The 18,010-nt window shown below is 33.8% G+C and overlaps 2 protein-coding genes across 2 annotated transcripts; one reads left to right on the top strand and one right to left on the bottom strand.

Annotated features, from left to right (window-relative positions):
* The first annotated feature begins 10,538 nt into the window (after positions 1–10,538).
* On the top strand, positions 10,539–15,333 carry LOC102598698 (protein NLP2). Its single transcript, XM_006364296.2, has 5 exons — positions 10,539–10,578; positions 10,742–11,607; positions 12,095–12,145; positions 12,229–13,237; positions 13,928–15,333. The coding sequence occupies exons 2-5, from the start codon at positions 10,888–10,890 to the stop codon at positions 14,794–14,796; spliced, it is 2,649 nt and encodes an 882-aa protein (XP_006364358.1). The 5' UTR covers positions 10,539–10,578; positions 10,742–10,887; the 3' UTR covers positions 14,797–15,333.
* On the bottom strand, positions 15,021–17,949 carry LOC107058332 (pentatricopeptide repeat-containing protein At2g17210). Its single transcript, XM_015303902.1, has one exon. The coding sequence runs from the start codon at positions 17,877–17,879 to the stop codon at positions 15,675–15,677; it is 2,205 nt and encodes a 734-aa protein (XP_015159388.1). The 5' UTR covers positions 17,880–17,949; the 3' UTR covers positions 15,021–15,674.
* Between the last annotated feature and the right edge of the window lie 61 nt (positions 17,950–18,010).

Genomic DNA, 18,010 nt, shown 5'->3' with positions numbered 1-18,010 from the left:
ATATATACTAAGTAATTGTCAACCCACAACATAAAGAAAAAGTGAAAAAAGAAAATGAAATTAATGAAGATGGTCACTTTCAAGGCCGCCCATTAACAAAAATTGGTACAACTGTTCCATTTGACAAAGGATGAGCTAGCTATATAGATAGGGCTCATTCAAGATATAGATTAATTATTAGCTACAAGATATTAAGTGGAATTAATAATTAATCATTTTATAAGTACGTGTCTACAATACAATTTGTTATTCCCTTATTCATTTCATATTATTTAACCTGACACACTCCTTAAAAAAAAGAAGCTTTTATTGCAATTCTAAATTTACATAGTTATTTAATATAAATATGAAGAGAAAATAATAACTCTCTCTTAATTAATTTGCAAAAATGAAATGGGAGGGAGTATATACTAGGTAGGCACCAAACCAATTCACGTCTCTGGCTATTCTTAGATTAATTAAGATATGTTGTCAAAAGATGTCTCCTTATTAATATTTACCATGGAATTGATTAACTTCTCTCCTGTTCTTGTGTTGTCGCAATTGCTCATCAATCTCTATAATTGAAATACTCCAACATGCATAACTTAATTTATTCAGTAACAGTTGTTTGCATCAAAATAAGCTTCAATCCCAAATCTAAGTTATGATCGGCCATTTCAAGTCGAGGGTGTATTAGGTACATAGTAAATTATTTTTCAATTTTCTCTATTACTTATTCTTTTAGGAAAATAAGTTTTTTTTTTAAAAAAAAATGACTTCTTAATTAGTTGAACTATAAGTAAGTAGTAGCACTTCAATTTCATTGTCTTCTTCCCACTCACCCACTCGACGCTTCCAACCCCCATCCCTTGACAATTTATCCACCCCAAGCCCCATTCTATCCAATACTGTTTTGTTAAATTACATATAAATATTATTAAGATAATATATTTTACTTATTTATCAAATATTAAAAAATAAAGAAAAAATCCATTAATATTTTTCATCAGAACATTTTCGTTCCTACTAAACACATCCATAATATAATGTAGCTTATATATCACTCTCTTAAAAAATATATATTAAATGTATCACACTTGGAAATCAAAGGCGTTGCCTTATTACAACTTGCCAGTAAATTAACAAGATAAACGATAAAGTAATGCTGGCGTAAGCAGCATAGAGATTCTAAGTAGCAAGTAATTTTATACAAATTTATACGAAAAAGGTGAAAGAGACATATATGAGAGAGGGGGATACCATCCGTACGCAACTTAATATTTTAAAGTTTATAAGAGAAAATACATCATTACCTCATCAAATTTGTACCCTTTTTTTATGTAGACACCTAAAGTTTGCGGGATCCTATTATCCCATCCAACTATTTCCAACAATTTTAAATACACTACTTTTACAATATTTGCAATCTCATGACCAGTGCGTGTGTTTCACTCTCAAATAAAAAATTTTATTTTTATTTTTCTTACTTGTTTAATAGTGGATCGGGTAAAACCTTGACCCACTCACATTTTAACCCTTAAACCTTTTTAGAAAGGAAAAATTATAGAAATTCCACATTTTAGTTTACTTATTACCATTATCCCCTATAAGTTTTACAAATCTCCAAAATCCCTCATTTTCGCGCATCAGATTAATGTATCAACGCTTATATTATTGTATCTCGCGCATCAAATTGATGTAGCAGAGCTATATAAGTGTTGATACATGTGCGAGATACAATAATATAAGTGCTGATACATTAATCTGATGCGCGAGATACAATAATATAAGCGCTGACACATTAATCTGATGAGCGAGATACAATAATAGAAGCGCTGCTACAATAATCTGATGCGCGAAAATGAGGGATTTCTGTAATTATAAACTTTTAAGGGATAAATTGTAATTTTGCCTTAAAAGTATGTGATTTCTGTAATTTGGCCTTTTAGAAAATTCATTGTTCATCTTTCCCAATTCCCTTTCCCAATTCTTTCGATTTACTTTACTTCAAAAGATTATTTTTTTTCTGAATTTCTTTGTAAATATATATTTATGTAAGTTTTGTGTGTTATTTTTCAGTATTTTTGGTGTTTGATTTCAAAAAAAAATTCTTCAAAAATTAGTTTAATCCTTTTTAGCTTTGTGGGTATTCTGTAATCAAGACTAGCTTTGAGTTCTATAAGTGAATTTCACATTTTTTTTAAATTTGTTCGAGTAGATTCTTTGATACTTTTGATCTAGGGAAACTATATGAACGAAAATGGGTTCAAATTTCTTTGCTGAAAGGTAAATTAGGTGTTAAATTGATCAAGTATAATGCCGTTGTTAAGTAGATTTTTCTAATAAAAGGCCTTAAGATGGATTGCTAGAACTTGATGATAGAGTATACAATAAAAAAATCCGCTTCGCATAGTAAAGAACCAACTTTTGTTGTTGAGAAAAGCTCTCAACATCCATTAATGGTGGTTTGGTGAAGAAGAAACGTGGGCCTCTTTTCACTTTGGTTTAACAATGCCATGTGTCAATTTTTCATTGGTTTGGGGCTGTAATTTTACTCTTTCACACACTTTTCTAGTGTGAAATTACAATTGCCGTGAAAATGGATCAAAATGGCGTATTTATTGTCGATTTAAATGGTTTCGTGGGATAATAGGACCTCCGCAAACTTAATGTGTCTTCTTCAAAAAAGGGTCTAAGTTTGATGGGGTAATTATGTATTTTCTCTTTTTATAACTATATATCTTATATATTATATATAGTAATTTTAATTTAAGCAAATGAATTTACAAATGTTTTAGTGTGGAGGTATAAGAGTTTCGCTATATCTGGTTTCAAGAAAGGTGGAGGTAGATCGAAGAAGTATTGGAGAGGAGTGATTAGACATGACATGCCATAAGTTTAGCTTATCGAAGACATGACCTTAGATAGGAGGTTGTGAAGGACATAAATTAGGATAGAAGATTAATAGGTAGCAATGTGTTGTCTTGTTGTCGGTCCATATTAATAGTCGCAGTATTACTTATGTAGTTCTTTATCCTCTATATGTTGCTCTTTGTACCTCGTATTGTTTTATTGTAGTTTTGTTTTGTTAATATATGTTGTTTCTTGTACTTCTATTACTTTTATTTTGGAACTACTTTGAACTATAGTTCCTTGAGTCAAAGGTCTATCGAAAATAGTATCTCTACTTCAAAGGTAAAAATAAGATCTACGTACAATCTACCTTCCTCACGCCTCACGCCCCACGCTATGAAACTACACTAAATGTGTTGTTGTTCATGAATTCACTATTAAATATATATAAATATTATTAAATCAATTTATTAGCATATATAGAAAATCTAAACAAAAGCTATTAAATTTATATGAACTCATAAATTTGGAGTTTGATAGTAATATTTTAAAGAAGAGTGTGGAGAAGCTAATATTAGATCCACCAACTAGCATCAAACTCTTTTAATCATAACCAATATAGTAATCATCGTGAAACAATAAACTTAAGAGTTGGTGTGGAATGCACGTAAGTAAAAAAAAGATTAGTTAATAGATAATGAGACCTAAAAATATGACATAAGCAAATGAAAAGAGGGAATGAAAGAGACGTATAATGATAATAAACATATTAATTTGGAACAACAACCATGTGCTGTTGTCATTACTCATATGTGGATTAATGTGCTTTAACATCCTTTTCGATGACACATCAACCTTATTTTATGCATCTATTATCTTATTTTAACTCAATCTTTTGCTACTTTCAATGTTGTCTATAATATATAATATGTCCATGCGATGCCACCATTATTAGAGTGTAACTTTCGCATATGTAATAAGTGTGTGTATGTAGTACGAATAATAAATGGTTAAGCATGTGAATTTTCATAGAAATAAAAAAATTAGCTTAACAAAAAGAGATCATCCATTATATTATACTAGTGAAATGAACAGCGCTTCGCGCGGAAATTTAAAATCATGAAATTTATTAAATAATATTTAAAATCTATCTTTCAGTAAAACTAAAACACTATATTATCTTACATACAAGATTACGTAATAACAAACATTAATAATGTAAATGAAAATGAAAATTATAACATCTTATCATTTACCATTAATAACATAAACATAAATTAATGACTGTAAAATACATACTAGGATCTGTAACATAAGCAATTATGTCAGTGAGCCACTCAACAGGAGCAAAGTACACGAATATTTAACCGTGCAGAAGAAAAGAAGAAGAAGTAGAAGAAAAGGAGGAGGTTCAGAATTTTTATTATTTTAAAATGAGAGAAAATCCCTCTATTTATAGACAACAAAGGGTAGTGTGAACAAATGTTTATTGTGCCTTATCGGAAATGTTACAACTATTTGAAAAAATTGCAACCCTTGGGAAAGGACACAACCTTTCATAAAAGTCACAACTTTTCATAAAAGTCGCAACTTTTCATAAAAATCACAATTTTTCATGATAGGGAAAGGCTAATTTTGAAAATAAATAAATTAAAAGGAAATCTTGATTTGTGGTGGCGCTACATAGGCGGGCCTAGAGTTCTCTTTTATATTAATATATATATATATAATATGAAATTCTTAGCGGGACCCTTTAATATGACTGTGTCTTCATTTCCAAATAATTTTCTATAAGAAAACGCAAAATCAGGAAGCTCATGAAATTCTCAATATGGATCTATTATCAGACACGGTATTTATTAGGAAAATGATATATACTGTATACGAGGTTAAAAACATGCGTCTTGATTCAATTCATAGATTAATTATTATATCAACTGATCTAAGTAAAACAGAAGAAGAAAAAAGTGAAGCAAATCAGAGGAAGCAATGGAGCTTTAGTGCTAGATGTTAGCACAGCATTTGAGTGTAGCTGGTCTCAAATCCGAAGATATATTAGTATGGAAATGCTTGAGAGCTAAGATTTAGTAAAAATAAAAAGTTTGGAGCTCAAAAATATTACTTAGAATCCATCCTTTTACATGTATATTTAGATTACGCAAGACAACAAATGTAATATATCAATCAATAGAAAATTCGAGCCCCAAAATGTTAGGGTTTTATCCTGATTTTCTTATCTTATTTGAAGTTTATTTTTTCCTAAAAGAAAAGACAAATTACTAACATAAATGTTTTTATTTTTTTCTGAAAGAAAAATATAATTTTCTTTTCATATTTGGTTTATTCTTTCTTTAGAGGAATAATTTAGAAATCTATAAATTGAAGATTCATATTCTCATAACATACAATGTAGTCATTTAAGAGTCTTGTTTATGGAGATATTTTCTCCTAACCATATTTATAATTTTTTAATATTAGTTTTCAATATGTAGGTCGCTTGACCAAACCATCGTCTGATTTGCCAATCATAGGATTTACAACTGTAAGCTTCCGCATGACGCCCTAATCACTTTCGAACCCAACACAAAATACTATGTATAAATTCAATACTCCTCGTGGAAATACTGCTACCAATGCTAGTTAATATTCCTCTAGCAGAATCTCCTACAAATATATCTAGGCTCTAGCTTATGTATCCTTTTAATATGTGTTTGATAGAAATCTGGAATTTCTTTTAGTTTTATTTAGGAGAATACATATAGTTTATGGGTTTAGCCCCTGATCTTGAGGTCAAATTATGTGACATACCTTTCCAACAAGGCCAATCTTTCTAATTCACTACAAGAAAAATTAAGGAATTATCGATGAATAAAATTTCATAGTTAAATAATAAAAATGTCATGCTAATCGTTTAACTGAAATATATGAAAATTCAATTAGCTAAGAGCTATTTGGCAGTGAATTAGCTAAGAATTATGGATAAATTCCGTAGGTAATTTCTAGTATAAAGTGTCTAAGATGCACCATTTATACAATGTGACACAACAAACATATGTTTACACATAAAATCGATATGGTTATGTATGAAAAATTCATGAGAAACCATATTTTTGTCTCCCGGCCTCCTCCATATATAATTCGTCGATACAAAAATTGAGTATTTTATTGTTGGTATGCTATGGAAAGCAACAATTTCTGTTAGATGTAAAAGCAGCTTTAACAAGGATTTTGGAAGGTCGGGTGAAATTCACCATTATTGAGAAAACTTGAAAACGTATGTTGGTCTTGTTGTTTGTTGAACTCATGAATTTGTTGTTGAGTTCTGCTTGGCTACTTGTTTAGATAATAAATGTTGTTGGAAATTTTCTCACCAAAAACCATGATAGTGGCAGCCATGCTAGGAAAGATACAAGCGGCCAGTGGGATGGATTATAATGATAATTTCAATAGTAGTATATAAGTTTATATTTTAAAAAAAATGGTGATGACATGTATCACAATCCTATTAGAGGGTGACATACACATATTTTAAAGTATTGGTCAAGCATAAACAAGTGAATCATTTATTAGCAAAAATAATGTATGTATTAGATATTAGTAATATCTTGTTTGATGCACTTTTTCATGCTATGTATAACTAACACATTCTATAGTATATTGGGGAGTGTATTATTAATACCATAAATAATTTTTAGGTATTAGTAATACAAAGAGATTTAATGCATGCATTAACATGGTTACAAACTCAATTACCCTTCAAAACTCTTTTTACATCTTTTTTTTACCATAATTATAGAGGATATTTTTGTAAATAATTTTTTTGTCACAATGCATTCTATTTTTAATACTGCTTGCAACAAATTTTAAATATATGAAAAATAAATAAACCACACGAATAAAATCTGAAGAAACATAATTTTATTGATAAATATGCGGGTACAATTTTGTTCCTCCCTTGATTCTACTCTCCTAAGATTTATCCATGATTCTAGGGCCGTTAGTGGCGTATTTCTCAAACTAGGATGATTTAAATTTGAGCTCTATATGAATATTCCATGACTTTTGTGGAATATTCGAGATCTTTATCGTTAAAAATACCCAAGAGTTTATGGGATGTTTTGAGATGCCTTTTAAGAGAATTTAGTACCCTTTATATAGGCATAAATTAGGGTTCTGAACACACCTTCTGGAGTCCCAATTCGAATTGAACACGTCTTGTAGAGTCCATAAAATTTCAAACCAAACACTGCATATAAAATGATCTATGTATAGCTAATGTAAAAATAACTAACACAAGCATTACTAATGTAAACATTATTAATACACTCTATTTAACATTATCAGTACTCTACCAAACGACCCCTAAAAGATACTTTTAAAAGGTTGAATGCGTGTGTAAGAGATTACCTCTCATCACAAGAATTTGAGCTAAAAGGGTAAATTATGCATTCTAACTATAATTTTCTCGACATTCAAAAGGATAAATATGTCATTTTATTATTTTATCACCTAGCTATTATTCCTTATCTTGATAATCAAACAAACCCTAATGTGTTGGTATTGAAAAAGAAAGAAAGAAAAAAGTGAACGAGGAAGAGGATTATAAATATGAGAAAATATATTACTATTATTCTTGTTTCGATTTATTTGTTTTTTAATAATAATAATAATAATAATATATTTTAAGCATCTTTAATAATTATTTTTTGACAAATAAATGGTTAAATATTACCGCACCAAGGCAAGAAAAAGTCAACGACCCTCAAGAAAGGGTTCTTGTCTCTCCTGGCTTGAAAGTTGAAACAAATTAAAATAGTATTAGATTAAAATTTTCATTTAGAAGAGATTATTCTCACAGTAAATTTTATGATTTTTGCTTAATTTATTAATATGAAGCTCACTTTTTTATTATCGTCATAATTTATAATTATTACTAACTTTTTGCGTGTATTATTTCAATCAATCCCAATAATGTAGAGTAGTAATTCAGGGGCGGCTCTATGCTTTATAAAATAGTTTGGGGCCTTAAATTTTTATCAAGAATAAATTATATGTGTTAAATTTTTATTAAAAAAAATGCTTATTTATGATAAAAAGTATAATATTTTAAAAAATATATTATTTCACTCACTTTAACATATTTTGTATTTTGTTGAAAATAAGAATTAATAGTGAAAAGTGTTGAACAAAGTGAATTACAAATTATTTTTATTTATTTTTAAATTTTAGTTTCAAGCATTACAACAAGCATATTAAAATGGGGGTATATCAAGTCATCAACTTCTTGAGATTCTATGTTTCTACTCTTATCTTTATTCAATATTTGTCAACTTATTACTTATAGAATTATGTTAACAATTCATATAATAATTGCCTCACTGAAATGATGTTTTTCAATGTTGAGCTGATAAAATCTTACCTAAAATTAATAACTGAAAAAATAATATTAAATACTAATAATTTTCATCTAAATAGTGTAAGAAAAATAAAAATTAAATAAATATATATACGAACTTTATTTATATTTTAGATCTCAAATTGAAATTTAATTTTAGACCTCCAATTACATTGAGCCGTGTATATTTGAGGTTCATAATGGTTGGTTAGGTCGCAAGGACCAAATATGAATAAATTGAGATGAGATGAGCGAAATAGTAGTAATAATTGTTGCTTCCTCATTAGCGGCAGGTTGTGGGGCCCTCTTTGTATAACGTCAGCACCCATTTATACTTTATACTCCCATTCCATTATTATTAAATATTAATTAATGACAACCTAAAAAAGATCAACCACATATATTATGTTAAAAAAAGAGCACTAGCTGCGATGACGAAAGCATTCAGAATCCACAAACGAGACTACCACCCAAACATCTCTCTAATTTTATTGTTTGTAGGAGATTATAAAATTAATTTTACGTATATTTAATTTAAAATATTAAAAAGAAATAAACAAGTTAAGATTAAAATAGAGAGGAAAAGTTTGAAATAAGAAGAAAAGAGTAGTGGGGACCATTGGAAGCAGGAAAATTGTAAGGGCAATTCCAAATAAAGTTGGTGCGATGCGGCGAACTGGCCGGGTGCCCTTTTACTGATTAGAGAGTCATGTGGGAAATATGACTCTTTTTCCAATATCGTCAGCATTCTGGATTCAGATTTTAAGGTTGACCCATCTTACTTTTTTCATATCGAGAGTTGTATGTTGAAGGACGATAAATATTTTGATTAGTAGAGCAGCTTGATGTTGTGATTGAATGAGAAAACAAAAAACAGAGAGTATGTATATATGTTGAAATTAGGTAGCTGTGGGGGTGAGTTTGATTGGTATAGTGGAAATTGGAGGTTTAAAAGAGGCAATTGACGGGATGCCGCATATATATATATACGTGAGAGATCGATGGGAAAGGTGTGATACTTTTTCTGTTTTCAAAACCTGAGCTTCTTCTTCATTTAATATGAATGAATATAAGAAATTACCTACAAGTTTAAGGTCTGATTGTTTCCTATATATACCCTTGATGTACATTCCCCGATATTTCTATATATAGCTGGCTTTAATATAAGACGAGATCCACCAAACTCAATCTTCCACCAAATCAAAACCCCAATACTTACTTTTCTTAATACATTTCATTTAAACATTTTAACTAAAGCCATGTTCCAATTGAATACTTCAACTCTTAATAAACTGTTCTATTTAAATACCTTCGCTTCTAATTTCATAACATCTTAATTAAATTAATCACGTAAAATATGTCAACTCAATCTTGGTTTTCATCAGAATCCGTTTGGTCAATAGAATGATATTCTGAAGAATCTTTTTCCAGAAAATGAAGACTCGTTCCCATTCTTTCCTATTTAATTTATATATACATTTTTCACTGCTATTTTTTTTGCCTTTTACGGCGAATAGTTTCATTCAATAAACATAAACACATTCTTATAAATTCGTCATTTTTATCGAGAAATGTTTCTCACATCACTGTTTTACCAAACACACATATTGCTTATATATATATATATTATCAAAAGTTTAATTTATATTTCGTTGGTGTAAAGAATATTAGACCATCCAATGAATATTTATAATTAGGATGTCTTAAAATGTGAAATTAAAAATAAATACTTAGTGGACATTTGGGCATAGATTCCAATTTATTTATTTTTACTTAATTTGAAATTTATGAATTTAAAGTTCAAGTAGTTAAAAATGAAATTATGCTTAGTTATACGAGTATTTGAAATAATGTTCACATTTAAATCATACTTAAGTACAACTTTAATAGTGAAAGAGTAAGTTAAAATACATGTTATAAATTGTATTTGAAAATTTCATAAACAAACACTAATTATCAAAGAAAGTGATTTATTTTTATTTTTTAAAAACAATTAATTTTTATGGGTGAGGTATATATATATATATGTTAAAAAAAAATAGTGATAATTTTGGGAGAGAAAAATAAAAATAGGAGATGACGTTTAATAGTTTAGGTAAAGGAGGGAAGAATATAAAATAGATACTAGTAATTGTTGTTTGAGAATCTTTAAATAGAATCAAGAGGGCAGGTAAGCAGAGAGAGCATTAGAATATGGATGGTGGGGACCATAGAGCAGCAAGTGTGCATCTTATTCTATTCTGTTTTGTAATAAAAGTTGGCTTCCGTCAGCAACGAATTTGTACTTTATATATACAGGGGCAGGGCTGCTCAACCCCACCCTTTTATTCATGGCCTTCTTTTTCAAAGTGAGTTTTTCATTCTTTCTTTCTTTCTTGTTGAGGATATGATGACTTTTGTTTTTTTTTAAATCTCTTTTCTGACATTAGAGTTTTGGATTTGGACCGTTCTTTTGGGATGGAAAATTATTAATGTATGTGTGTGTGGTCTGAAATGCATTTGTGATTGCAGTTGCAAAACTGATGATGTGTGTGGAACCTGGACTGATTGGGTTTTGGAAGACCAAGGAGTGGAAGTTCCTCTTCTTGTTTTTCATATTTAGGCTGCTTTTGTGTTCGTGAGTGATATGGAAGATTGATTGATTTATCATCATTAATATGGAAGATGCTGCCTTTACGCTCCATGACAACAACAATACTACTAGTGATTTTACTGAATTCCTCTCCGACGGATTCTGGCTAGAGACAACAACAACAACTACTACTGCTACTGATCAAGCTGGATCCAATTATTTCTCTCCTCACCCCCTTTTATTAGATACTACCACTAATCAAATGGATCCACCTACAACCCAATTGCCTCCTCCTAGGAGGTTATGGATTGGACCAAACACTCTCACTAACCCAAATCCTACTATACCAGTAAACACCAGATTGGTCCAGGCCATTGAATACCTAAAGAATTACACAACCCATAAAGATGTCCTCATTCAGATATGGGTCCCTGTCAACAGAGGAGGTAAACATGTACTTATTACTAATAATCAACCATACTTTCTCAACCCAAACTCCCACAGTCTATTAGAGTACAGAAATGTCTCTCAAACTTACCAATTTGCTGCTGAGAAAGATTCAAAGGAGTTGGTTGGCTTGCCTGGACGCGTCTTCTTGAAGAAGCAGCCCGAATGGACTCCTGATGTTCGTTTTTTCAAACGGGAGGAGTATCCACGAGTTAGGTATGCTCATCAGCATAATGTTAGTGGCTCCATTGCTATTCCTGTTTTTGAAAGTGGCAGTGGAACTTGCTTGGGTGTTGTTGAGATTGTAACAACTATTCAGAAAACTCCGGAGCTTGAAGATGTCTGCAAAGCTCTTGAGGTATTTCTTAATTGTATCCACTCGCGTCTTAAACTTAATTTCCTTTCTCTCAATACTTAGATTAGCATTATAAATTCATTTCCTGAATGTCTGCAATCATCTTCCAACTGTTTCTCATTTCTCCCTTGAACAAATTAAATGACATATGGTTCTAGTTCCCACAAATTTTACCTGGACTTTGAGGATTGTTAATATCATTGAGGTTTCATGTGACACTTGTGCTTGTAATGGAACTAATCATTAAATACTTCTTCACTACTTTGTCCCGTAATCGTCCATTCTACTGATTAAGGGGAGAAAATTAATCTTCTTTTTGAGTTCCAAATGGAATTGATGATTTTACTCGTCTTTGGTTGAACTATTATTCCTTAAGTTACCAACAAAAAGGACTCTAGCATCTGCTACTAATTTTGGGTACCTGTGATTCTCTGCTATGAGAATGAAGTGATTTAAAGAAGCTTTCTCTTTTTTTTTTTGGTCCTTGTAGGCTGTTAATCTAAGAAGTTCTCGTATCTCATCAAATCCTTCCAAAATCAAGGTAGATCAATAAATTTATCTTTCACTTTCTCATTAGGAGCTCCATAATCAGCTTCTGATACTGTAGTTATGATTCTATATCAGGATTGCAATGAGTCTTACCTATCTGTATTGGCCGAGATTCAATATATTTTGACATGTGTGTGTGATACACACAAGTTGCCATTGGCTCAGACTTGGGCCCCATGCATACAACAAGGTAAAGGTGGGTGCCTGCAATCTGATGAGAACTTTGCTTCCTGTGTTTCGACAGTCGACTCAGCTTGCTATGTGCGTGATCAACATGTGGTGCCTTTTCATTTAGCATGTTCTGAGCATCACTTGCTTAAAGGTGAAGGAGTTGCAGGTGGAGCATTCAATACAAACCAGCCATGTTTTGCTATGGATATTACGGCCTTTAGCAAGGCAGAATATCCATTGTCACACCACGCCAGGATAGTTGGATTATGTTCTGCTGTAGCAATACGCCTTCGAAGTATATTAACAGGGTCGGCTGACTTTGTCTTGGAGTTTTTCTTGCCACTTGATTGCAAGAATACTGAAGATCAAAAAATAATGCTAAGTTCACTGTCTTCTGTGATACAACAAAGTTGCCGAAGCTTACGTGTTGTCACGGATCAAGAATTACAGGAGGAAAAAGAACTCGTGCAACGTGAAAAGGTCAGCCTTTCCATTGGTGGATACCATGAAGAAGAATCAAGAAAACCAGTCTCTTCATCTTACAGGGATCAAGACGCTTCTTCCTGGCTTGCGGAAATGTTGGATGCCCAAAGAAAGGGTAAAGGAGCTGCTGCTGTTTCAGAAAATCACAATGATGAGCAAGAAGAAAACTTTAAGGTCACAGCAACCCCTTGGGATTACACTCTGAGGGAATCCATTCATGCATCTACATTCTCAGAGCCAAACCAAAATTTTGAACCCAAAGGAGGTTCTGGGGGTTCTTTTGATTTTTCTTCTGGTACAGGATCTCATTCCTCAGGTGCCAAGAGAGCAGGTGAAAGAAGACGGTCAAAAACCGAGAAGAGTATCAGTTTACAGGTACTCAGGCAGTACTTTGCTGGGAGTCTCAAAGATGCTGCCAAAAGTATTGGAGGTAGGATATGTTGCCTAAAACTATACAAGTCCATTCATTTTGTCTACAATGACTACTGTGAATTTGGAACTTTAGAAATATGCAATATCAGCCTTTCATGGCATGATGGACCGTTGGGTAACTATTAAAATGATGCATTGGAAATGCATGGACATTTTCAGTTCTCAGGAAAACTCCTGGAACTGCTCTTTTAGCTAAAATGACTCCATGCTCTAGAGTTTCAACTATTCTTTCAGACCAATTTTTGTATGATCATTCTTGATTAATCTCTTCTATTTTCTAGTTTGGAATCTTTCGGACATGCTCATACGATCCTTCCAGTTTTTCATCTTTTGCAGAGTTATTATCTTAAAATTTTAGATTATTTCTATATTTGTCTTTCTTACATTGTGGTGCACTGGTGGGAGTGCTTCATCCTTAATCTCTGGGTATGGAGAAAATCGCCACCCCCGAATGGGCCCTGCAGTGCGCGATTCGGATTTAGTCGGAGCTCCAATGTGGGCTCCGGACACCGGGTGGGAAAACAAAAAAAAAGAAGAAAAAGTATGTGCATCCATGATTTAGTTAATGCGAAGTCTCTTCTTTGTTTATACAGTCCTCTTCTTTACCTTTGAGGTCTCAAATTTGGTGTCTCCAGCACTATCATCTGATCTCGTCATTGATTACTTATCAATTTCTTGAAACTTGCAGTTTGCCCTACAACTTTGAAAAGAATATGCAGGCAACATGGAATCACCAGGTGGCCTTCTCGTAAGATCAAGAAAGTTGGCCACTCGTTACAGAAACTTCAACTTGTGATTGATTCAGTCCATGGTGCTGAAGGTGCAATTAAACTCAGTTCTTTCTACACCAACTTCCCTGAACTTAGCTCTCCAAATAATCCCGGGACCAGCAACTTCTCTGCTTCTAAAAACAATGATCATCTGCAGCAAGTAAATACTCAACCTGATGGCAGCCCTGTGACCACCACATCCAAGTCAACTTCTTCGTCTGGCAGTCATAACTCTAGCTCAAGTTTATTCTGTTCCACTGGTTCAAAGAACTTATTTCCTTGTACAAATGTCTTTTCCACAACGGAGGAAAATCCTGGAGGAATGCTAAAGAGAGCACATACAGAAACAGAATTGCATGATATGGGTCAAGAAGAAACCAAGCTTCTGGTCAGATTCACGAGTCAAAAGATCCAAAGCAATCACAATTCTGTGGAACCTCTGTGTCCTTTGCCAACGAGTAGCAATCAGGTCTTACGGGATTCAGGTACATTTAAAGTAAAAGCCATTTTTGGGAAGGAAAAAATCCGTTTCAGCCTGCAATCACACTGGGGTTTTGGAGATGTTAAGCACGAGGTGATGAGGCGTTTCAATGTAGAAGATGTAGGTAAAATCGACCTAAAGTATTTGGATGATGATGACGAATGGGTGCTTCTGACATGTGATGCTGATCTTGAGGAATGTATTGATATACATAAATTCTCTAAAAGGAGAACAATTAAAGTTTCCCTCCACCATACTTACCGTACCAATCTTGGAAGTTCATTTGGTAGCAGCGGCCCAGCCTAAGTGTTTCCAGATTTGGGGTATATGGAGGATTATTGGCAGTTGCATGCATGTAAGTAGAAAGAAGGGCTTATTTCACTTTCTTTCTTAGTGTTAATAGTTGATGCGGGAAGATGGCAGATCCATGGTCAATCCGCCACCCTAGCTACATGCAGTTATTTGACATTCTTGCTGATTGCACACTGCATACCCCATTGTATCGTCTTTTTATTTATTTATTTATATATATATCAATCAATGGGAATGTAATATAGAACATACAATTAAGAACCAGGTGAGATGGACGTTCAGTCATGCTGATTGGGGCACTTTGGCATGGTTCGAGGTGGAATAGTCTTCCATTTCACATTCAATGGGCTGCAGAGGATACCAGCGTAAATGTTTTGGATGATGTTTTTCAGTGTCTAATTATCTACTTTTTCTAAGTTCCAACCTTGTGTATTTAGTAGTTCCAGGAGACTAGACAAACTGATTTAATAGATAGATAGGTATTCAGTTTGTGTATCTTTCTGATTTAACGAAGAAGGAAATTCTGAGGAATGAGTTTTTTTAATAGTAATTTGGCAAAATGTTGTTGGGACATCCCAATTTTTTCATTTTTAACGTGATGGCTCGGTTTAGTTGAATTTTGATAAGATAATTTACTACGTTAAAATGAATAGCTGCTACTTACACCTAAGACATGAGGTAACATCTAACATGACGGTGATAAATATTGCAACCGCAACTATACTAGTATTGTCTTGGTAACACAATTGGGGCCGGGCTAGCTACCAATTCCCGAATCTCAGTCGCCCTTGTCCACCTTTTTTTTCCAAGTATATATATTTCAAAAGAAAGATTGCTCTTTAGCCATTTACTTGAAAACAAAAATGAATCCCCTATCCGCAGGTAATGTCCATTTTCATGCTCGAGTGCAGTTGCTGAATAGCAAACTGCAATTCATCAGACAAACAATGGTGGTTTTCTCCCGCAAGAAACCTGCAAGCCTTACCATTTACATACACTAAGCTATAGCCAGCTGTAACTTTGACCCCTCCTTCCTTAGCCAGCATTCTCATTTTAGTGGCATCAACCCATGAACGACCTGATGCATACATGTTTGATGCAAGCAGATAGCCAGCTGAACTTGACGGCTCAAGTTCAACTACTTGAGGGAGGGCAATGGCACCAAACTCATAGTTTTCATAGTTCCTACAAGCACTCAAGAGTGCCCCCCATGCACTTGCACCAGGCTTTAGTCCAACACCTAGCTTTCCTATCAAATTCATTGCACTATCAACCTTTCCAGCCCGAGCTAACAAATCTACAAGGCAAGAGTAATGTTCTATGCCAGGTTCAACCTCATGATCCCAAATCAACTCCTCAAAAAGAGAGAGCCCTTCTTCTACCAATCCCCCATGACTACAAGCCGATAAAAGAGATAATGCAGTAACTTGGTTTGGCCTCAGACCACAAACTTTCATCTCAGCAAGTAGGGATAGAGCTTCATTTGGGAGGCCAATCATACCATATGCTGCAATAATGGCACTCCAGGTCACAACATTCTTGTATGGAATCCGGTCAAACACTTTTCTTGAAGATCCAATAGAACCACATTTTGAGTACATATCTAAGATCGCAGTTCCCACTACCACATTAGATGCCAACCCTCCTCGAATAGCAATGCCATGAGCCCACCTTGATCTTTTCATATCTGCAGAAAGAGCGCAAGCTTCAAGAAGATTTAACATGGTAACAGCATTGGGCCGTTCAGAGGTGTGGCTCATCTCTCGGAAAACAGCAATTGCTTCGTCAGGCATGCCACAGTGGGTGAAGCCAGCAATCATGGTGCTCCAAGTTACTGCATCTCGTGTTGTCATATTATTAAATTGACTCCATGCATAAGTTATGAGATTGCAACTTGCATATGCATCGATCAAAGAGTTTGTAACCAACTCATTCAACTCAAAACCTTGTCGAAGTATTCTGGAATGTATCAACTTGCACTGGCAAGGGTCAAGGAAGAACTTACATAACTGCAGCAGATTGACCAGAGTCACCTCATCAGATTCAACTCCAGCCTTGCGCATCGAATCAAATAAAGTAAGGGCCTCAGAATGCATCTCATTCTGCACAAGTCCAGACAACAAAGAGTTCCAGGACACGACATTCTTCTCAGGAATTCCCCGGAAAACTCTCAATGAAGAATCAATGTCATTGCATTTAGAATACAAGTCGATCAGAGAGTTGTATACGAACAAATCATAACCCAGACCTCTAGAGATAACTAATCCGTGAATTGACTCTCCCATTCTAATGGCCTTCAATTTGGTGCAGGCTTTGAGTACACTTACCACAGATTGTCCGTCTGGTGGTTTCCCAAAGTCAATCATCCGTTGAAAAAACTCCAGGGAAAGCACTGTTTCGTCCGCACTTTGGGCATAGGCAGCAATCATGACACTCCAAGAAATAACGTCTCTTTCAGTCATTTCATCAAAAAGGTTGTGCGCAAGGTGCATTCCGAATTGAGCATAGAAACTGAGGAGCGAGTTGTGGATGGAAGTAATACTTGAATACCCAGCACGAAGAGTAGAAGCATGGATCGTCCGGCCAGCCTCAAAAGCTGTAAGATTGCGACAAGCCTGAATGACAAGTACAAAAGTGGAGATGTTGGGTTCAAAACCTGCAGCCCAAGCCTGAGTGAAGAAGCATAATCCTTGGGGAGAAGCATCTCGCTCTAATAAGTGGCCATGAATGATTACATTCCAGGAAACTGAATCTTTGTTGTCCATGCAGTTAAAAACAACAAGCGCAGAACCCAAGTCTCCAGATTTAGCATAGAAGTCCATCATAGAATTACCGACGGAGGTGAAAGCTAAGAATCCCTGCTTAACCAGAGAGGCGTGGATAGAGTTGCCGCTGTGGCCGTGTGTAGCGGAGAGATTTAAACATGCTTTGAAAAGGATAGGGAAAACGGAATGGTCCGGCAACTCAACCCCGGTCTTGTTCAATTCACGGTAGTGGAGAAGAACGTCTTGAGATTTGCCATGACATAGTAATTCTCTTAACCTACTACACCAGTTAGAGTTCCAACGGACACGCATTTAGTGTTTACTTAGACAGAGATAGGCTGATGATCTCTTTCAACTTCTATGCAATATTATTATGATCATAACTCACTGTACTACTCTACTCTTGTTATCTTATACTATACAGTATATATATTGTATTTTAT

Source organism: Solanum tuberosum, unplaced genomic scaffold (genome assembly GCF_000226075.1).
Source record: "Solanum tuberosum cultivar DM 1-3 516 R44 unplaced genomic scaffold, SolTub_3.0 scf00488, whole genome shotgun sequence".
Classification (NCBI taxonomy): Eukaryota; Viridiplantae; Streptophyta; class Magnoliopsida; order Solanales; family Solanaceae; genus Solanum; species Solanum tuberosum.
Note: the sequence above shows the minus strand (reverse complement) of the source record. Positions and strands in the feature narration are given on the sequence as shown.